The sequence below is a fragment of the Schistocerca piceifrons genome, chromosome 1 (genome assembly GCF_021461385.2).
Source record: "Schistocerca piceifrons isolate TAMUIC-IGC-003096 chromosome 1, iqSchPice1.1, whole genome shotgun sequence".
Taxonomy (NCBI): Eukaryota; Metazoa; Arthropoda; class Insecta; order Orthoptera; family Acrididae; genus Schistocerca; species Schistocerca piceifrons.
Window position 1 is genome coordinate 110,746,703 of NC_060138.1, and position 21,874 is coordinate 110,768,576.

The 21,874-nt window shown below is 39.1% G+C and overlaps 2 protein-coding genes across 2 annotated transcripts in view; one reads left to right on the top strand and one right to left on the bottom strand.

Annotated features, from left to right (window-relative positions):
• The window catches only part of LOC124789784 (proteasome subunit alpha type-2), a 32,090-nt gene extending 22,379 nt beyond the window's left edge, over window positions 1-9,711 (bottom strand). Inside the window, exons 1-2 of the mRNA XM_047257255.1 lie at window positions 9,630-9,711; window positions 9,378-9,454 (exon numbers count right to left, since the gene is read on the bottom strand). Coding sequence (XP_047113211.1) covers window positions 9,378-9,454; window positions 9,630-9,670 — 118 coding nt within the window. The 5' untranslated portion in view covers window positions 9,671-9,711. The remainder of the gene's footprint in view (window positions 1-9,377; window positions 9,455-9,629) is intronic.
• Window positions 9,712-10,014: 303 nt separating this feature from the next.
• LOC124788785 (beta-sarcoglycan) lies at window positions 10,015-12,344 on the top strand. Its single transcript, XM_047256071.1, has 2 exons — window positions 10,015-10,262; window positions 10,345-12,344. Exons 1-2 carry the CDS (start codon window positions 10,126-10,128, stop codon window positions 11,213-11,215), a joined length of 1,008 nt encoding a protein of 335 aa, XP_047112027.1. The 5' UTR covers window positions 10,015-10,125; the 3' UTR covers window positions 11,216-12,344.
• The last annotated feature ends 9,530 nt before the right edge of the window (window positions 12,345-21,874 follow it).

Consider the following 21,874-nt stretch of genomic DNA (forward strand, 5'->3'; position numbering starts at 1 on the left):
AAATGTGAAAGCTCGAAGCAGTCGTGACGGCGCAATTTCGTTTCCTGAAGGCAGAATACAACGGGACACTGTGCCGCTAAAAGCAGCCGTAAATCATCTTTGTCGGACCGAACACAGTGGACGTTCCTTTGGAGGAGAGTCATGATGAGGAAGAGACATAGGGGTGTCACCTCGGAGGCTGCCGAGTAACAGCTGGGGAAAAGGCACTACTACAGGGCACAGAAGCAGGAGGATCCTACTCCATGGGGTCCACAGAAGCATCAGCTTGCTTGTGCAGGCGCTCCATGGAGGCTGGCCGGGTTAAGGTATCACTTGCAGACACCATCAAAGAGGATCTTCGAAGTGGTGAAGGACAAGACCGTTTGTCTTTGGTGGATTTCTTCGAGCCTTTCTGGTTAGATGAAGACTCAGGTGTTGTTTGGCTGGAGGGGCAGAGGAAGTCTTCACAAGAGTGCTCCTTCTGTCCATTCTGGCTTAAAGGTTATGTAGCCGGTGGTTTCACCCCTTGCAGTGAGAGTTTGACAGCTTGCTGCACAGCTGGGCGGGGGGCTGGCGATGCTACCTTGACACTGGGTGATTTTACAAACCCAGAGCTGAATTGGACGTCACATGTCTCCGTGGCCATGTCGTTCATGGAGCGAGGGGTAACAAGAACAAAACTATAGGTACCAGACGGGAGAACGCAGGGTTTGCAACTAGCCAGTAACTTGTGAGGGACTGGATAAGGCACCTTTTCCTTTACCTTGATCTCTTGAACAGCCCGCTCATCAAGATACACTGGACACACCTGAGAGGAGGTGGCATGGCTGCCATTGCAGTTGATACAGCGGGGAGGAGGTGGTGGACAATCACACTCATGCGCATCCCTACGACAGGTGTCACATTTGGTGGGGTGTCGACAAGACATTCTCGTGTGGCTGAAACAATGACACTGTTAGCAGTGCATCGGGTTTGGAATGTATAGCCAGACAGTGATAATATCATAGCCTGCTTTGACCTTGGATGGAAGCACAACTCTACCAAAGGTGAGAAAGAGAGTGCAGGTGGGCACTAAGGAGGAATCTACATTTTTCATTACATGATGGACAGCAATGATACCCAGATCAGAGAGGTAAGATTGTATTTCGGCCTCTGTTAGATCGTCAAGCCGCCTGGTGAAAATTACACCACGGGAAGAATTCAAAGTTCTATGGGCATCGATACAAACAGGGTAATCGTGGAGAAGCGAAGCAGCAAGAAGTTGTCGTGCTTGAGAATCAAAAGTGGTCTCCGAAAGCAAAGTGCCACTCCGTAAACGAGAGCAGGATTTCACAGGACCAGCAATTGCATCTACACTTTTCTGAATAATAAACGGATTTACCCTAGCGAAGAACTGACCGTCTTCAGTACGTGAGACCAAGAGAAACAGTGGTGCAGCAGGAAGGGTCTTGGAATCATTACCCCCATTATGTTTACGTTTTGTAGACGCAGAGTGGGAAGATAATTGACTCCTCGCGAGGAAAGCCCCCCAGGATTGCCAGCGTCTCCGATGTCGCCCTCTTTCCAACTGGGGGCCCCCTTCACAAGGAGGCACACCCGCCTTAGGTGATTGCTCATACCTCAGGTCACACTTCCTGAACACCCGACGGAGGGACCAATCGGCAATTTGGGAAGGTTACAGCTCAGGCATTCACCCCTCCCTGCATCTGGCCTGTACGAGGGGGTACGTGTGAACCCTACCTGTCGACCCAGGGCTCGGAATTACACTTTACCCAGTCACTTGTTACATGTCAGATGCGTGGGGGGGGGGGGGGGGGGGGGAGGAGGAAAAAAAGGGGGGAGAGAGGGAGAGGGAGGGAGGGAGGGAGAAGATCCTTAAACACCAAAGCAGAGGAACGAGGGGAGAAGGGAAACAGAGAAAGGAAAAGGGAACGAAAAACAAAGGGGAGACTGTTCACATGTCAGTGACAGAATGCAGAATATTACCAATAATACCCCAGACATGTTCCCCAAGGGAGGGGAAAAAGAATAGCCAGAGGACAGAAATGCAGCATGGAAGGGAAAAAATGCTGCAAACGCTGGAGACACGTGGTAGCCAAGCACAAACCCACCAAAGAGTGGTGAGCCCCCCCCCCCCCCCCCCCCAGTGGGAGGAAAAGTACTGCTTATGTGTTCCTAGATTTTCACAAAAAACAGCCTCCACCACATTTTCTGTTCTTCTGTAAATAATTTGTGTCAATATTTTGCAACAATGATGTATGAAACTGAGGATTTGACAGCAATCACATCAGTCAGCACCTGCTTTCTTTCAGACTGGTGTTATTACAGTTTTCTTTAAGTCCAAGGGTAATTCGCTTGTCTCCTGTCTAGCACACCAGGTGGAATAATTTTATCATGGCTGGCTTCCCTGAAGATTTCAATAATTCAGAGGGAATGTCGTCTGTACGAGTGGTCTCTTTCCAACTAGGTCTGCAGTAGAATCAAAACATTATGAAGAAGAGGAAATATGATACAGTGTGATAACATCAGAAGTTTTAACCTACATGGGGGTGCTGCCAATAGCCTGTACAGTTAGTTAACCTTCAAATTAAGGCCAACTGTGATTGTTAAATGGTAGTGTAAACGAAGACTGAAACCCATTACAAAAACAAGTTTGTGTATTACTACTGTATAACATATTACGATCAGTAACACTTCATCTTCAGGTACACTCAAATTTGTGTCTTTATGGGTGGTATTACTATAAGTTTCACAGGAGACATAAAGTACTGAACAACTACTGAATTGTTGAGCCATCAACAGTAACACTTTTTGCTTTCTTTTGTAATGCTAGTGCATCTTATCAAAATGCCTTGCCTTGTCACCACCATCCACATACACAAACCCTCATGCTTTATAGTAGTCAGGCCACTAAAAAGAGGTCCCTGATAGTTTATGCATGTGAAGCATAAAACCGGCAAACTTTTGGGACAGATTTGTGACTGAAAGTGGAGGGAAAAAGATCCTATGAACATGTGTCTGGAAATGCACGCCACGGTAGATGGCGCTGACGAATGACAGTTCCTCTGACCACATGCTGTGTGTTACAGGATATGTGACTGACACAACAACTGTAAGCAGCAGAATGGTCCGGTATCCATGTCAGGAACAAGCCGGGATGGTGTTTGTGTACGAGCAAGCAGATGAAAACAGTTGAGAGGCAGCACAGCTATACCAAAACAAGTACCTTCACAGACACCAACTACATCACACAACATTTCAGGTGCTTTTTGGGCATTTGTCAAATCAAGAGTTCTTTCAAACAGCTGAACATGCAGTGAGGCAGCAGATTGTGTGTACACCATATCTGGAGGACCAGGTTCTAAAGGATACTGAAACGAACCCTAGTACAAGCTCCAAACAAGTGGCTCACAAACATGATGTAAGCCAAAGTACGATTACATGTACCCTGCGTGGCAATCACTACTTTCTAAATCACCTGCAATGAGTGCCAGGATTGTCAGCAGCGGACTTCCCTCTACAGGAAGGATTTTGTCGATAGTTTTTGTGCCAGGACATCACAATTATGGGATTTCTGTCATCAAACCTCTTTACCAACAAAGTAACCTTTACCAGAAATGGCATTATCAATCTGCATAATCATCATCTGTGGGGTACAGACAGTCTTCATGGAATGGTTGAGGCATCTCATCAGCATTGATTTTGCATCAGTGTGTGGGCAGGGACTCTTGCCAGTTACATACTTGAACTGAACATTATTCCACACTGCCTCAACGGAGGAACATACCTGGACTTCCAACGGATTACTTTGCCTAGGCTGCTTGAGAATGTGCCTTTGGCAATATTACAGGTTATGTGGTTTCTGCATGATGGAGCAACACCCCACTTCGGCATTACAGTTCGTCGACACTCGACGTCTTCTTCGCTGGACATTGGATAGAACGTGGAGGCCCTGTAGCATGGCCTGCTAGATCATCAAACTTAAATCCCATGGATTTTTACCTCTGAGGTGTCTGAGAAGTTCTGTGTATGCTGAACCAGTTCCTAATGTCCTGACCTCTCCAATAGTATGTTCCACAACACATGTGACGCTATTGAGAGAGGGGCCAGAACGTGCAAAAGTGTGACAACCCATGATGTGACATGCGAACTGCATCCCATGGAGGCCACTTTGAACATCTGTTGTGACGTAGATTCGATGCAGCTCTGTGCTGTGTTCTGGGACAATTTGTTGTTGAGGCATGCACACCATCCATTACCAAACAAGAGTTCATAGGACCTGTTTTCCTCCATTTCCTGTCAGGAATCTGTCCCTGCAGTTTGTTAGTTTTATTAATGTTCACCCTGTATATGTATATATTCCATGCTTTTCAATTTAAAATTTTTATTTCTATTAGCAACATATGATTTGACCTGAACCTATACAAGTTCAATTGCATTGAAAGGAATACACTGCAAGACAACTCTCCATTTTTTTGTACAATTTTGTCAGTGTCGTAAATGGTGTTACGTGATTCTGTTTCACGACTTCCAGTAGTTTTACAAGCTGCGACATCGTCACGAAAAAACACAGTGACCCGTATATGTAATAAGTTTCCTTTAATTTACATCTATGGTCATTAAAGACTGAAACCGGTAATCTGTTAAACAAAAAAAGATTGTGACCATAGACATAAATTAAAGGAAACTTATTCCAGTAGTTTTGCCTCTTTCGTCTCCCTATCAAATGATTCTATCCTCTTTTTCTCAAGTCAGTCCACTATGTCACTCTTTCTGAACAGACAATGTTATAGTAGAGTTCTTTTATCTTTGAAAGCAATGAATGTATAAAACACTATTTCACCACCACCACCACCACCACCACCACCACCACCACCACCACCACCACCACCACCACCACTTCATCAAGGCAGCATTCAGATTTCTTAAATGTAAACAACATCAAGGCACTTGGAACAAACCCAGTGTTTACTCCAGCATGTAAAAGAATGAGCTCTGCCTTTTCCAACTGAAGCATTCATTTTTTCCTCACACAGTGTCATCAGTCCACATGGTGGGTCTGGAATGACTATCAATTACTCTCACTTCTTCCAACCAAATAATTTCAAGAGGTCTGTACATAATACACTTTCATCGAAAAACAGTACCTCCTGTAAATGATGTCCTCCTGTTCAAGCAAAACTCTTCTTCCAGAAAATTTTTTCGATTATCTTCTTTAGCACCACGAAAAGGGTATTTTTTGCGCTGAAGTAGAACAAACTATCTTACAGTGAGAGAGCAGCTCCTTACAGGTGAGATTTTTCTTGCTCGATTATATACATGAACCAAGCTGCTACAAGCAGCAGTAGAAAGTTACAATTGACTCACTTTAAAAAAAAAAAGCATAGAATCATGTGACATGGAAATTGAAGGGGCAGAACTGGTGGAAATCATAAAACAGCATAAATCATACAACACTGTTCACAACACTGACAAAATTTCTCGAGAAAATGGAGTCATGCCTGTCACTATATTGTCCTTTCAATGCAACATAACTCTTGTAGCTTCAGATTAAGTCATATTTCACACATAGAAATAAAAGTTTTTAACTAAGGACACTAAACTTTTAGTGCCTGAAGCTTTGGGCTGTACTACTCCCACAAAATTGAACAATATTATCATGGATGTGCAACATCTTGGAAGAGGCATGGCAACAAGAAGGTGCACTGAGACAAAGAGCAGAAGAGCTGATAATAAGATTAGGAGATGACAGCAGCAGCAGCGAAGATAATGACACAAAGTAAAATACATGTGGGTGGCAACAATACTACCTAAGAAGACTGTGGAATCCACACTCTTCCATAAGATGCAGCCAAGTGATATGTATTTAAGTACTGAAATACCATCATTTTTCTATATCTCAACATACAATCCCAAATCTTTCTTTTTTTTATTATGAAGGAAGGGCGTTTTGAAATTCTGAGGTTATTACCAGTTTCTTCATGCTTCAATAGTACGGAATTGTAATGGCTCTAAAATTTTTGGGCACAATATTCGTAGCCAGGCAACCAACATAATTTAACAAAAAACAGCTGTGTAGCAGAACTGGCAACACAGCTGCAGGTTTTCATGAATGTTCTGTTAGCAGCCCATCTACAAAGGCATGCACCTGAAAACAGCCAACTGCATCTCAGAACCCGTCATGCAATATTAATTAACTAAACTACGCACAAAAAAATGAGACTTTTTGATGGCACAGACAGAACTGTTCTTTTAAAATTGACTGCAAAGTACATTTTTAGTTAGTAACAACACACAATAGATACATAAAATCAGTAAGAACTGAAGTAAAGTGAATCTTATGTACTACAACCTTACTTGCTATTGACTATTATACTAGTAGTTCTCATAATTCTTGTCAGCAATTAATCCATAAATATAAATTTATTCCACGTGCCAGACTATCTGTATATTCAGGATAATTTCAAGGATTACTGTAGGCCTAATGATATTGACATGATTTTCTTTAATACAGAGACTGATTTATGACAAAGGTTTGTGAAGATTATATATAAATATTTGATGCCAATCAGCTGAACTATGGTGAACTAAAGCCAGTGAAATTGATGCTATCCATTCAGTGATGAATGTCAGGACTCCTTAGAAGCACAGCTCTGCATTGCACAACACAGCCCCAATCAACCTAAGCATGTTTGAACATTAGGACAAAAAGAACTTGTAGGTAAGCATGTCAACAGTATGTCATGTGTTGTTGGTAATCTGACAGAATTCAAAACTGAATTTTGAAGCACAACATCTTACTATATATAAGAGTATCTTCAAAGAAACGCTTTAAACAGTCATTTTTTATTTTTGTGCTCAGGTCATCAAACTCTTTGGTTTCATTCACTGAAGTGACAGGTACAGTTGTGATGAAAACAGTGATGAGCAGATAGGATTATTTGGGTTGACTGAAGCGTCCAATCCCATGCGTCGGCTTCGACCCGTGACGTAAGGGTGTTGTTGTGTAATGTCATGAACTGAGTTTGTAGATGTCGTCGTGTTATGGTTTGTTGTCCCCGCTGGTGGTATGTACAGGGTTTTCGTTTGTGTGGTGTAATGGGCTCAGTTTGCTCTTGCTCATTATCCAGAATTGTCCGTGTGTCGGCTGTGTTTGTAGTGGAATTCGTTTCAGTGAGTTGACGATTTTGTGGTTTTGTGTGAAGGTTAATTTAGTGTTGTTCACTGCACGTCGTGCGGTAATTTTAGTAAAATTAATCGGTTGTTGTTTTTGTTCAGGAATGGATATGACGGATAAAATTAAGAGTGCGCAGGTCAAGGGAAGTGTTCGATCCCAATGTGTGGCTGTGTATGTTGGTATTGGTATCGGGAGATGTTTTGGAGCTATATAGCCCAAGGGAAATGTTTGATCCTAATTTATGGGATCGAGAGCTGCTGTTGAGCTATATAGGTCAAGGGAAGTGTCAGATTACAGATTATATTGTGTTTAGTGGTGTTTGGGGAGTTTTGTGATGGTTTTTTTCGTCATTTTATGTGGTTCTGTACGGGGGTAGGTGTCTAGATTTGTTTATATTTAGTTTGTCCCCGAACAAAAACCTCCCCATTCCCTGTGCTTGTCCCATTAGTGTCATTAGGTTTTTTGTGGACAGTGTGTGTGTTTGTTTTTCGATGTATTTCCGTCCTCAGAATGTGTACATAACGACTTTATATGAGCCATACTGTAATCGTGGTTTATGGTCGTTTCCACCATACTTGTGATGTCATGGGTCAGAGCAGACGGGCGGGATCGGACGCTTCCGTATTTCCGATTATTTTGTATGGCAAATGCACTGATAGTGATGAAGCAAGCAATGCTGATCAGGGAAGGAAAAATATGTGTGTGAATTATTATGCAAGCATCAAATACAACTTCGGTCAGCATGATTTCCCTCTTCTGAGGACTCCATCATTCTAATTTATCACGACAAATTATAAAGAAAGATAATTCTGTTTTAAAAATAAATCCATAAACTGAAAAACAAAATGCTTCCTGTGTGGTCCACATCAAGGCAAGCACTAGAGTGGAGAATATGTGAACTTACTTTGAAGATTTGGTAAACAACAACCACCAGACAAATAAGAGCAAACACCTGGCAATGTGAACCAAACATGACAAAGCTGTTTTCTCATGTTTACCTGGAATTTACATGAAAGAACAGGCTCTGTTCACAGCTGTTCATTTGTTTGTGCTTCCTCCAGTGAATATCTGGATGTTATTTGACAGATGATTAGCTCGTTCACATAAATATATCGGACACTAAGGATGACTTGCATAAAAATACAGGCTGGTGAAATGATTTCAATAAACACTACTTTACTCATCTCTGAGATGTACTTTGCAGATATGTAGCTGTTCAAATATTGCTCCACCACCTTAATGGTCTTGTATGTAATTCTACAATCCACGAACTAAATGACCTCTTATAAGAACATATACCGGACAATGGCCATGCCTTGTGATGTAATGATGTGGTTTGTGACATCTCAAATGTGCAAACAGGAAGAGAACTAAACAATGACAATACTTTTTATGTCTATTTTATTATTTTGGATTAAGTTGTTGAGACAGACTGATCTATCACATAGTCTGTGGTATATGTCAGGATGAAGGTGAAAAACTGGTTGTGAATTGATGAAATCCAATTAATGTGAATAAAAAAATCTTAACGGTGATGAAATGCTGATCTGTGGCTTAGATCAAGACCAAGGTTGGGTCGTACAGTGACACTTTGATTGTGATTTGGCAATGTGATATTGAAACCTTCAGTTAACCCTGACATCTGTCCCATTCAAAATTCCTGATGGAAACAAGCATGGGAGAGCAAGCGAGCAATGCTATGACGTGTCCTGTATTACATTAAATTTGGTTTACGTAATACGAACAAGCTACAGCCCTAAGAATGAAACATCATGGACCAATTAAACATCAAGGACTGAACCAAATACATCAAGAACAATAGCCTAAGACATTATTTGTCAAGTAAGTGAAACTTCTCTCTGCTTGGGTCAGAACTTGTGAAGTTGTACATGGCAGAATTATCTTCCTACCTTGTAGCATACGAAAAAGCAGAAATAAGATAGTGGTCATGAAAGATACGTGTAGGTCGTTATAAAACCATACACTGCTTTTAATACGAGCAAGATTTAGATCATAGAATAAAGTCATAATCAAGCCTGAATTCTCGGGACCAACACAAACACCATTGTATAAACATAAATACATTCACTATTACTCATGTGCTGTATGGTTTCAACAGGAGATTTATTCCTTGGCGTCAGTGTATGAAATGCACGTGGATCTCACTATTCCTGACAGGGTCACAATTTATTTCCAGAACATTTCTTAAAATACGCCTTACCTTTAATTCCTACAGACGGAGCACCGGCTGCCACTGCCGCTAGGGCGTATTCGATCTGCACCAATTTGCCCGAAGGGCTGCAAAAACATAAATCACAATAGTAACAAATGCAGTGTTTCCAAATTACAACCGAGGGCAGAGAACGTACATAGATTTGAAAACCATGGAACACAAATCATTAATCTATATCGTAATTTATGCACAGTATTTAGACAGTGTAACCTCTCCAAACTAATTCTTTCTTTTTATTACCTGAAAGTTGTTAATGAGAAGCTGTACCGCTCTGATGCCATGATTACACTGCAACAAAGTTTCAAACATCGAATTACTTCAATATCGATAAGACTATCGACCTCGAGTAGCTACGAACGATTAGCTCGTCAAATAATGAAGACATGGATGCCAGTTTAAAATCTATACCAAGGCTTTGACTTTCTGATACATCCTACAAAAAATAATGCTGTATTGGCAATAAGACTATTTATAAGCACTCACTTAAATTTCTTATATTGCCCTATCACAATCTAGTGCAAGGTATACGCCCAATACCTTTGGATATGCCATCAACACAGATGGCTTTGGGGTGGCTTTCTACACTGGCTTTCATCTTCATTTGAACAACTTTGGTAATCAGGAACGTCAGGCAATTGTCTAACAGATGTAAACAAGTCATTGCGGTGTTGAGTGACACTTCGAGATTACTGTCGCAAGTCAGATTTGATAAGAGTGACACGACTAGAAGCAAAGTATGTCGACGCTGACAGATTCAAGAAATTCGCCTCTGTCTGATGCAGGCTCCGAAAGTGGTTTTGGTACTCTAACAATGGGAGAAAAAGCACTCATCAAAAAAAGTAGCAGCAGTAAACACGATGAAAACAACTTGAGGTGTGATGATAAAACAGTTATTAAATCAGTTGTTTATGTCATCAGTGAAGTGTCTAACGTAGTGTCAATTTCTTTTTTCAAGGGGCGGTTATAAGCCAGTACACGAGCAAGCCGTCCCGAAAACCGGATTGCGAGGCCGGAAAACATATGCGTTTTGGACACTTGTTATACTCTTGTTCTTTTTGGCAATGGGGAACCTTTTGCTAACATTTGTTATTTTAGGTGTATTAAGGTTAGGCCAAGGTATGGAGAGTCTCGAACTAGTACCGGAACAAGGTTTGATAACTTTCTATGGCACTACCGACCTGGACAGAGTGTACAAGCCGGACGGCAAATTAGAGGGATTTGATGAATGGCCTGTTGAAATTGCCGGTGACAACAATTCAGTTTCATTAAGGATCGATGGAAAAGATGCCACTAAAATGTCAGAATTAAAAATGAGCCTAGACAATGCGACAGTTAATAATGTAAAATCCTTTGATGTGCATGATCCAGTATCAGGAAAGCCTATATTTTCCACAGGATTTCCCAATTTTGGCCTACCACATGGAGTTGATAAGCTTCAAATTAAAATAGCACAGACACGCAGGATCACAAGTTCTGTCAACAATAGCCTCTATCTACAGTCACGGACATTTATACGTCTTAAAGGAAATGAAGGGACACGAATGGAAGGTAGGGAAATTGTATGGTCTGCAGATCAAGATATTTTTCTAAAAAGTGTTAATGGTAGTGTTACTCTGGATGGGCATGAAGGGATTTCAATTAATATGAAGGATATACCATCAGTGAATCACGATAGAGATTCATCAGTGCAATTGATAACACAGTACAAATTGTGTGTCTGCTGGCCAGGTGGTAAATTATACAGAGTGCCAGTTACTTTGGGAGAAAATGCACGTATAGCATGTCACAATGTTGATTTCTCACCCTTGATGAATCCATGTATATGAAACACATACAGTAGCTGTTCACTAGTGAGCATGTACCATTGCAGGTAAGCCAGTGTAAATAAGCAATGAGAATGGAAATGAACTGTGTATAACATCCTGATTTTTCATTTCTGTTATTAATAGTACAGCAGAGAAACACTAGTTCTCAACTGGCAATAATGCATATTTCTTATTAAGTGTGCAGATGAGTTAGCTTAGTTTAGCTGTGTGTTTTGTGGATCATAGGTAGGATGCACTGAAATAGCACAGTTTAGAAACGTTGCAGGTATTTCACCATTTTAATATGACTGCGCACTTCAAATTTACTTGCCTGTACTAGTGACAATTAACTTAGTTTAATGTCAAAAATAAGTATGTCTTGTAATACTTTTTTCTCATACAATATTGAAGTAAATGAGAAAGTCATCTATCGAAAAACTGGTAACATTCAGGTGTCAAGATTGTGTGTTAGCATGGTCTGAACACTTCAGTAGCTGAATACAAGTTGGGCAAAAGGTAACTTCTTCACTTCCTTGTACTTCGTATAAATTCAATGGTCCTGTTTTTCTTCCCGAAGTGAAATAACATGACTCTTTGTGTTTACTGAACAACCACGCGTCAGTGTAAAATGGTACTTACACTGTTTCTTTCCAAGCCAAATAACTCACCAACGAGCTTCTCTGTATTTTTAAGTAAGCCTCACCTGATGTGCTTCAAGAGTAAGTGCTTTGATGGAAGAAATATACCGACAAAAAATTACAGAGTGCCATTGTTTTACATTTATCTAGTCATTAAACGTTTTCAAAGCCAGTCGTGAAGTCATATTTCGTGCTGAGTCTAGTCATTGGTAGTATTAGCACAATAGAAATAGTGCATAATTAATAGTTAATGTAAAACAGTTACTAGTTTTTGTAAAAAGGCAAATAGTGTTTTAAAATATGTAACAAAATTTTAATTAAGAAACTCGTGCTACTAGTCACCTTGCCTTAAAAGTCTGACTCATTGTAAGTTATGGATCTATTTATTGTTGATTTAATTCAGCAAATACTCAGTATTACACAATATTTTTCTGCAAAACTGTTGTGTAAGGTAATACGCTCAATATGTTTACATTAAAAAATTCTAATGGATGAAAAACCTAAGTGCAATATCCCTGTCTTTACATTAAATGTGCAAATAAAATAGCTTTTTTGAGAATTGATGTTGTTTTGGGATTCTTGGCACTACTATTGCTGTGATTGCCACCTACTGCATTTCATGAGAAACTCAGTGGAATATAGATTAATATCCCTTTATACACAGTTTTTAAATTACTGGTATATTAATATGACAAGATTTTAAACATGGCTGCAGCAGCAACTGTTAAAATTCTTCACAATAAAGGATGGCAGCCAAAAACAGTTGCAGGATAGGATTTTTTTATTAAGAATTTTAATAAAAAAATCCTATCCTGCAACTGTTTTTGGCTGCCATCCTTTATTGTGAAATATTAATATGATCTCAGCAGTGGAACAAGTAGGCTGTAAAGGCAAGGTAAGTACATGCCACAAGTGAATGGTAATTCATTTACACAAAGAAAAAAAAATATAATGAAGGAATGATCCAGCCAATGGACAGGTACAAAGAGACTGGGGTGGGAGAAGATCAGGTAGTAAATTTTTTTCTCCAACTCACTAAAATATGATTGGTTGTCTTCATTCAGTCTATGTATTTTAGATTATATTGTTGGAGTGACAACTCCTACCCACGTTGTTCGAAGGAACTACTGCCGGGGATGGGGGGGATCTAAGTAACACAAGTACTGAAGTTATTACTGTTGTGTATAACATTCTACGCACCCACCCACTTGCCTTACCACAGCGGAGTCACAGGCATTTCGTATACTACTATAAGAGATAGAGCCTCTTGTAAAATCAGTGACATTTTATGAGCCTTCCTTTGCTACTAGCTCTCCTCTGTTACATATTTGGAAAAAAAAGAGTTCCTGAGGACCCACATCGCTCTGTCAGAGTGTGGACCACCCATTGTTGGATATGGCTCTATGGAAGCAGGACGACATAGTTACACATTATGGCCGACAGGCCATCTGGCGCTGACCAACCACCATTTCGTCACCTACTGGGATGAATTGTGGAGGGGGTAAGGGATTGGCACACTGATCTTCCAAAAACTGATGTTATTTTTCTGATCATTTAAGTGTGTGTACATACAAGCCATATTCATCTGCAGGAGTATGGTTACCTGTCTTTATTATTTCTTTCATTGCAAGTCAGCTAAGGACCACACTTAAAATGCTAAGTTAGCTTATTGTGTTTTAATACTCTGTCTGTTTGCTTTTATTTCATCTTCTACTGTTTATTTTTTCCTCCACCTTCTTGCTACAGTTTTCTCTCAAACTATTTCACTTGTAAATTCTGTTTTTCTATTTGGCTCTTACTTCAATTTCTTAGGTACATATACCAGTTTCTTCTAAACTGTTACACATTTTCATAAGCCTGTTGTGTTTGCCTCTTAATTTTTCAAAACGTTCAACTTCCCTTGCCATTGCGATAGAACTTATTCTTTGGATGTACCCATATGCTATTTTTCCTCCCTGTTTGTGTACTTCTTAATTTAAAAATTTCCACTTATTCTTTATTTCTTAGTAAATTTTCCACTACCTTTCCTTTTTCTTTAATTCTTTTATTTTGAATTTAGTATTTTCACTGTAGATATAAATTTGAGCTGAATTTTTGGCTTACATTATAGGTTTGCATCTGTAGGGAAAATGATTTATAATGTTTGTTGCCCCTCTTTTGTAACCTTGCTGTAATAGCTTCCTGCTCCCCTCCATTAAGCTGGATAATTTCTCCTAAATATTAAATCAGTACGTTCCAGTTTTCTATACATAATTCTGATGATTTGGTCTTGTTTGTCACTAATTCTCCAATTTTCGAATAAGATTTGTTGTCTCACAAAATATTACATCTATACTATCAGCAGTAATAAATCGTTTGCAAATGCTTAGAAATAAACTTTGAGAATACCCCTTTTCCAGCAAAGTTGTATGCCACTTTTCGTGCTAAATTGTACCAATGTCCTCAGTTTTCTTTATGGTTTTTCAAGTGAGCACTTAATCAAAATTAATCTCATATTGGTCTTGCATGACTTTCACTTCAGATTTTGTCTTTGTTGGTGTTGCTCATTAAAGCTGTATTTTCTATTTTTTTCCAAATTTTTCCAGTGCTGGGAGAAGGGGGCGGGGGAGATTTGGCTGTGGTAATACGGTTTGTGTTCAGGACCTTACTATAGGTGGAACCATTTCGAAGGGTTGTCTGTCAAGATGCCAGATTTACATTAGGCAGTAAAAAGCAAAGGGGTGCAAGTGACAAAATCCCAATTCTGAGAAAAATAAGCAAAGTTTGTAACTAACTTAAAGTCCTAAGTTCATTTGTTATATTGTTTACAGTAACCATCATATGCAGTGGTTATTACCGAAGTACACATACAATACGAGTGAATTGAATTCTGAATGTTGTGCTCAGTGACGTTTTATCAATAATTTAGTTATCACTTACCGCACTGCCTCCAGGGATGTCACTTACATCCATTTGACACTCAAAATATCAGGTCTGGAATGACCCACAACGAAATAATACAATAGTTTGCACCATTGTCACTCATTACATTAATATTATTGATTATACATATAATAGCGGAAAAGGCAAATGAATAAACAATGTTACGTATAGAAACATGTTCTTAGCACATACACACAGAAATACTCCCATTTCTTTATATTGCAGGATATGTCAGTTCAGAACTCTTTCGCCAGAATGCACCACATCATTAGCATGTTGTGTTCTTGGTCCTCCACTTGCTAGTGATCACCTATATGGTTGGAAACATGTTTTTGACAAAGACATGTATGTGCACTTGCATCTCTTTGCATCCAAAAAGAAAACACTACTATGAAGCAGTTCAAATAGATCCGATACACCAATATACCTTTGCCACCAAATAGCTTGGTTCTTCCATTGCAATGTGGTGCACATGTCACCAGATATTCAGTTTTGTCACAACCCTTGGTTTTTAACTGTCTCATACGGTTCCTGAAGAAGGGCAGCAGCCTCTTCTGCAACTGCAGTATAACAATCTGAATGATACACTTATCTGGCCATGTAACATTAGCCATACTTTGTTAGTAGATACAGGAAAATATCGGTTTAATTTATGGGCAAATCTAGTGTTTTTTGCTAAATTCAGTGTCTTCTCAAATTTATTATTCTTCTTTGCCAAATTTGGAGTTACTCTTTTTGCCAAATTCAGTTTTATTTCTTGCCAGTCAGTCACATCAAAGTTCATTACATTTGAAATGAACTACTCTCATTTTAAGATTATAAACAAGTCTCTTGGAGATTAGAAGTCAAAACACAATTTTAACATTCAGTAACTATCAGTTATGAATATTTATAAATTGCTGTCCTCTGATTTACAACATGTGTATACAACAAAATTACAAATTTTGTGATATCTTATTAACAACTGCCATTTCAGAGTTATTTAGCAAAAACACTAATTTTGAAAAACATTTCCTGTCCTTGTATGTTAGTACTGTAGCATAGAGAAACTACAGCCATCGTATTTCCTAACAACATGCAGCTCTTCTGTACAACTTAATGATTGCACCCCTCCTAGGTGAAATACTGTCATTTTCATCTCAAGGTGACATACGTTTTCATAAGAAGAAAAAATATGGCATCCTATAGGTCAGGACGTCAAACAATAAAGCCCTTAATCATGTAGGTACGTTAGAGAACTTAAAAGAGAAAGGATGCAGATAAAGTTAGCTACAGTGGGAATCAGTGAAACATGGTGTGAGGTCAGGTGAGTACACTTTGCAATACAATATCAAGTAATCAATAATGCCGGGGACTATGAACAGAAGAGCAAATACATTGTTATAACTAAGATAGACACAAAGCCATAACTCATCACAGTACAACTGAATATCCCTACCAGCTTCTCAGATGATGATACATTAAATTATTCAATATAATGTATTTGGATAGGTAAAAAGTCTACTAACCAAGTGGTAGCTGACCACACACGTAAAAGATGTTTTAATTAGGCAAGCTTTCGGGTTGAAGGGGAAGGAGGAGGGGTGAAAGTAAAGGAGTGAAGAGTCTAGGAAAAGGGGTAGATTTTGGAAAAGTCACCCAAAATCACTGGTCAGGGGAGACTTGCCACTTTTCCCCTCGTTGTGTCCGGTAAGTCTCCCCTGAGCAGCAGTTCTGAGTAACTTATCTGAAATCTATGCCTTTTCCTTCCCCTTCAGCCCTTCTGCCTGAAGGAGGAGCCACTGGCTCCGAAAGCTTGGCTAATTATAACATCTTTTATGTGTGTGTTCTGCCTCTTCTTGGTGAGTAGATTTTGTATCTATCCAAATATATAATATTGTCAAAAATTGATTTTGTTGTTAGATTAAATTATACAGTTATTTAAGGAAGAAAAACCTGTGATGGGGGGAAAAAGGAGACATAGCAGGAAAACATTGACTGGAGGAAAGGAATGTCATTTCAAGTAATTATCATCAAATCTTAATTTTACCCATCAGGAAAAATAAAAGTAATGCTTTCATTATTCACTGTTACAAAATTTTAACAGTTAAGTTTTGGCAACTACTTGCAATTCTGAAACTATGGGAATTTTGAAGAAAAAGTAGGAATAAAAGGTTATACAAAATTTTAAGAGAAAGCAAACTTCAATTATAAAAGTACATAAAAGGCAGGGGCTGAGACAGTTTACAGCCTACTCCCTATTTTATTCAGTCCGTACATTCAGCAGGCATTAAATAAAGCCAAGGAGAAATTTTTAAAATGATTTAAACCCCTGAGAGTAGGCACAAAAACTTGTTTTGCAATGGCACTGTAGTTTTGTCAGAGCGCAAGACTTAGATCAGTTGAACTGAAGAAATAGTCTCTCAATCAGGTTGTAAGATGAATATCAACAAAAGTATAATCTACACCTACATAAATACTCCACAAACCAATGTATGTTGTGTGGCAGTGGGTACCCTGTACCACTACCAGGTATTTCTTTTCCTGGTACATTGGCAAATAGAGCAAGGAAAAACGACTTTTATATGCCTTCGTAAGAGCTTTAGTTTATTGTAACTAATTTTTGTCCCCCATACATGAAATGTATGTTGGCAGCAGTAGAAATGTGTGGTGCAGTCAACTTCAAATGCCGATTCTCTAAATTTTCTCAGTAGTGTTCCTTGAACAGGTCACCTTCCCCTCCAGGGATTCCCATTTGAGTTCCCAAAGCACCTCCATAATACTTGCATGTTGTCCAAACCTACTGGTAACAAATCTAGCACCTCACTTCTGAATTTCTTCCATGTGTTCCTTTAATCTGACCTGGCAGGGATCTAAAATGTTACAACAGCAGTCAAAAATAGGTCACTCCAGCAACCAATGTAGGGTCTTCTTTACAGATGAACTACACTTTCCCAAAATTCTCCCAATAAACCAAAGTTGACCAGTCGCCTTCTCTATCACAATCCTCATATGCTCATTCCATTTCATATCACTTGCATCATTACACCCACATACTTAAACGATGTCACTGTGTCACACAGGACACTACTAATGCCATATTCAGACATTACAGGTTTTTTTCCCCCCCTACATTTAGAATTAGCTGCCATTTCATCATATCAACTAGAAATTTTTTCTGAGTGACCTTGTATCCTCTTAGTCACTCAGCTTTGACACCTTCCTATACACCTCAGCATCATCAAACTACAGACTGCTGTCCACCAGATAATTTACATATATAAAAAGTAATATTGGTCCTAGTACACTTCCCTGGGCGCTCCTGGCGATACCCTTATCGCTGATGAACACTTGCAGCTCAGGACAGAGTATTATGATCCATTACTTAAGTCCACTCATATCTAAGAATGTATTCTATATTCTCATATCTTCATTAGCAGTCTGCAGTGGGGCACCATGCCAAATGCTTTTCGAAATCTTGAATCTGCCCATCATCCATAGTTTGCACTGTATCATGTGAGAAAAGGACAAGCTGAGTTTCGCGTGAATGATGTTTTCTAAAACTGTGCAAATTCAGAGACAGAAGCTTTTCGCTCTCAAGGAAATTTATTATATTTGAACTCAGAATATATTCAAGAATTCTGCAGCAAACTGATGTTAACAATATTGGTCTAATTTTGCACGTACGTTCTCACACACAGGAGTTATGTACATTTTTCAAAATATTTATTTATTTTTTTTCAGTCGTTTACGGCTTTGCACTAGGTGGATATTTACAATAAATGCAAGCTAAGTAAGGGGCCAATGCCATAGAGTAATCTTTCTAAAACCGAATTGGGATTCCATCCATATCTTGCGAGTTGTTTGTTTTCAACTCTTTCAATTGCTTGTGTGTGCCAGGGTTAGGTGTTACTATGTCCTCCATACAGAAGTCTGTGCAACTGTCAAATGATGGTATGTTTGTATGATTCTCCTGCGTGAACAATTCCTTAAACGTGAAAAGCCTCATCAACAAGCGACTGGATGGAAACATACCTGCTTTTACATAGGACCAGAATTTTCTTGGGTTCTCGAGCAGATTTTTTGCTCAGACATGACAGTGATAGTAGTTGTAGGATTTGCACATAACCCTTTTTGACACACAAATCTCTACTAACCTTAGGCTGTCATTTGCATGTTGTCTTCTGAATCTTGAATGCAACAGCCTTTGCTTCCTGAGAATTTTTTGAATTTCTTTGTTAAACCACAGTTGGTCTTCACTGTCATTAATCCACTTACTTCTCCACAGCATGATTCACTATCTGTTTAAACTTTTTCCATTATTTCTTTATGTGCATCATACTGGAACATTAAATAATGCCGATTCATTGTCCAAGTGAGATGCTAACTAATGCTTATCTGCTCTTTCTAGCAAAAACACTTTCCTGGCCTTCTAGACTGATTTACTCGTATTAACTTTGGTAAACATAGCCACTAAGATGACATGATCACTAATATCTGACACTATTAGTAAGATCAGGTTTCCATAGTGTGTGGGTTGCTGAATTAGCTGCTTGTGACTGTTTTCAGAAAAGTGTTCAAAAGTACTTCACAAGCCTGTCTGTATCCACAGCAATGGAATGGAATGGAGTCAAATCAAGTGATGCTGAGGGAATTGAGACGTGGAACATAGAAATTGGAGAGTTCTGCTATTTGGGTAGTAAAGTGACTGATTTTGGCAGAAATAAAGAGGGTATAAAATGCTGATGGGTGACACCAAGAGAAACGTTAAGAGGAAGATGCATACTTGATGTGGTCTCAAATGGCCTGAAACAAGAGATCACACCGTTCTGATGGTGAAAGATGACAGTGATGCCCAGTACAGAAAATATTTTCACACCTTTAGACAACCGACAACACAAAATAACAGTTGTATCAAGATAGTGATGTTCTGTAAGTTGCTATCAAACTGAAATTGCTGACTCAACTCTTCCAAAAACTATACGGTGGCTACTTTGAGCAACCATATTGTCTTGACTACATAAAACACAAAAATTGCACTAAAAACTAAATTATTGCTCATACTGAAACAGATACATTAACACATTTACTGCCACGATCCAGTCAGTGATCACAGCCAAGCCTCACACCTGATGCTGTGGCCTCGCCTGGCAATAACACAGTGATACTTCGCGCAAGACAGTCAACATGTTAAGTTATAACACATGTGCTGCTGAAAACTGGAGACAGGATATGTACTTTATCAGTACTATTTTCTACACTTTTCAATTTCACTCCCAGATGATGTTTGGGAAGAACTGCCCACTGGCCACAATGGTAGTCTGTGTGTTAGCTTCATGGCGATTATGTGGTCACTTTAAACATCTTTGAATTCTATACATAAGCATCTTCATCATCTCTTAAGTTGTGCTGCCCAGTGGAAGTTAAGTTTTTTCCTGACACACATTGATTAAAAAACCTGGGAAACTGCACAATTCTTCTAACATACATCTCTCTTCCAGTAATGGAACTAACAGAATTGTCAAGAACCATACAGAAACCACTGTTTTAGTTTGTCTTAATTTAGCACAATGCACTTCAAATTATAGTGTTAGAGCACATAATTCACTATTATGTAACAGAGCTTTTTTTTTTTTTTTGCAGACATGTTCTCTGTCATTAAAATTACATGCCCTTACTGGTTGATGTATCTCCCTTATAATTTATTTATTTATTCAGAATACAGGAAATACACAATGTTTCAGGGAATTTCAGTACCATTTAATGTGTGCCCCAGAGGACATGCTTGCCTCAACACATCAACAGTTTGGTTTGAGGAAGCAGGTTCAAATGGATGTAGATTGCAGTACCGTATTTACTCGAATCTAAGCCGCACCTGAAAAATGAGACTCGAAATTCAAGGGGGGAGAAAAGTTTTAGGCCGCACCTCCAAATCGAAACAAAGTTGGTCCATTGTAATATGAGACACAATTTAGGTCAAATGAATGACGATACAGCTACAGTAGTTTGGTTCGAGTCGTAAGCTTAGCAGTTAAGCTTTACCAGGTAGCCATTGCTATGCGTCAGGCGCTCCATCAGTATTTATACGGGTACCCTTCCTTTTTCGCGTGCTTCGTCTGGTTTGAATCGATTGCTTATTTTGCTTTGATCTGATAAGTGCCGTTTGTTATAGGTGTTTACGCCACTGTAAGCTGAAAATGCATTACTGTACTGTGTCGTGCACTGTTTGTCGCATTCTGATAGTGCGTGTTTACGGCCTGTCGCCGCTCGCGGCATGGCTTGCTTTTGTGCTTGTTACTTACACTGCTGCTTTCTTTGATAATGAGCAACAAGAACCAAATAATAGACTGCGTATGATAGAACATGTTCTGGACGAGAGTTAGGTGAAAATTTTTCTCCGTTTGAAAATCTTTGCGGCCGCTTCTTTAGTACATCAAATTCTGCACAGAAATTAGTCATCTTAGATTTAAAAATCTAGTCAGTTGCCGTGCTTCATTTCTGACTATCACTATTAGGCATAAAAATAATACGAATATAAACATGACACGATACGTATATTCTTCCGCGTTTGCTGTTGTCTCACTCTAGTTTCGCAGTTTATTAGGCAGACAGGATTTAAATGAAATAGCAGCAAACACGAAAGAATACATGGCAAAATCTTTATATTCGTATTATTGTTATGGTGAAGAGAATAGTGCATGTGATTCACATTTCATCAGGTTCCTATTAGCAACCATCTCACAGGTAGGAAAAAATTCAGAACGTAGAGTTGGCCATATTGACAAACATCCCAAACAGTCTTGCCAGTCGTATTTTCGTAGTACATTGAAATTCTGCTACATTCGAAGATGAACAATACGGAATTTGTATTTACTTCGTTGGATAATGTATGAAAATGGTCAAAACTCGGGACGGAGAAAAATAAAGGTTAATAAAATTTTAGAACAAATTATTTTGGCATCAATAGGGTACAACTGGAAGTTAATTTCACAAGGTAATCAACAGGTCTCGAAAGTGATGTCCCTCATTGTTAATGCATTGAACAGCCAGTTTCTGAAGTTCTGCATAACTTTGTGAAGCATCTGTTGTGGAATACAGTCCACTTCCATTTGTACTGCATGCTGTACATAGGGTTGTATTT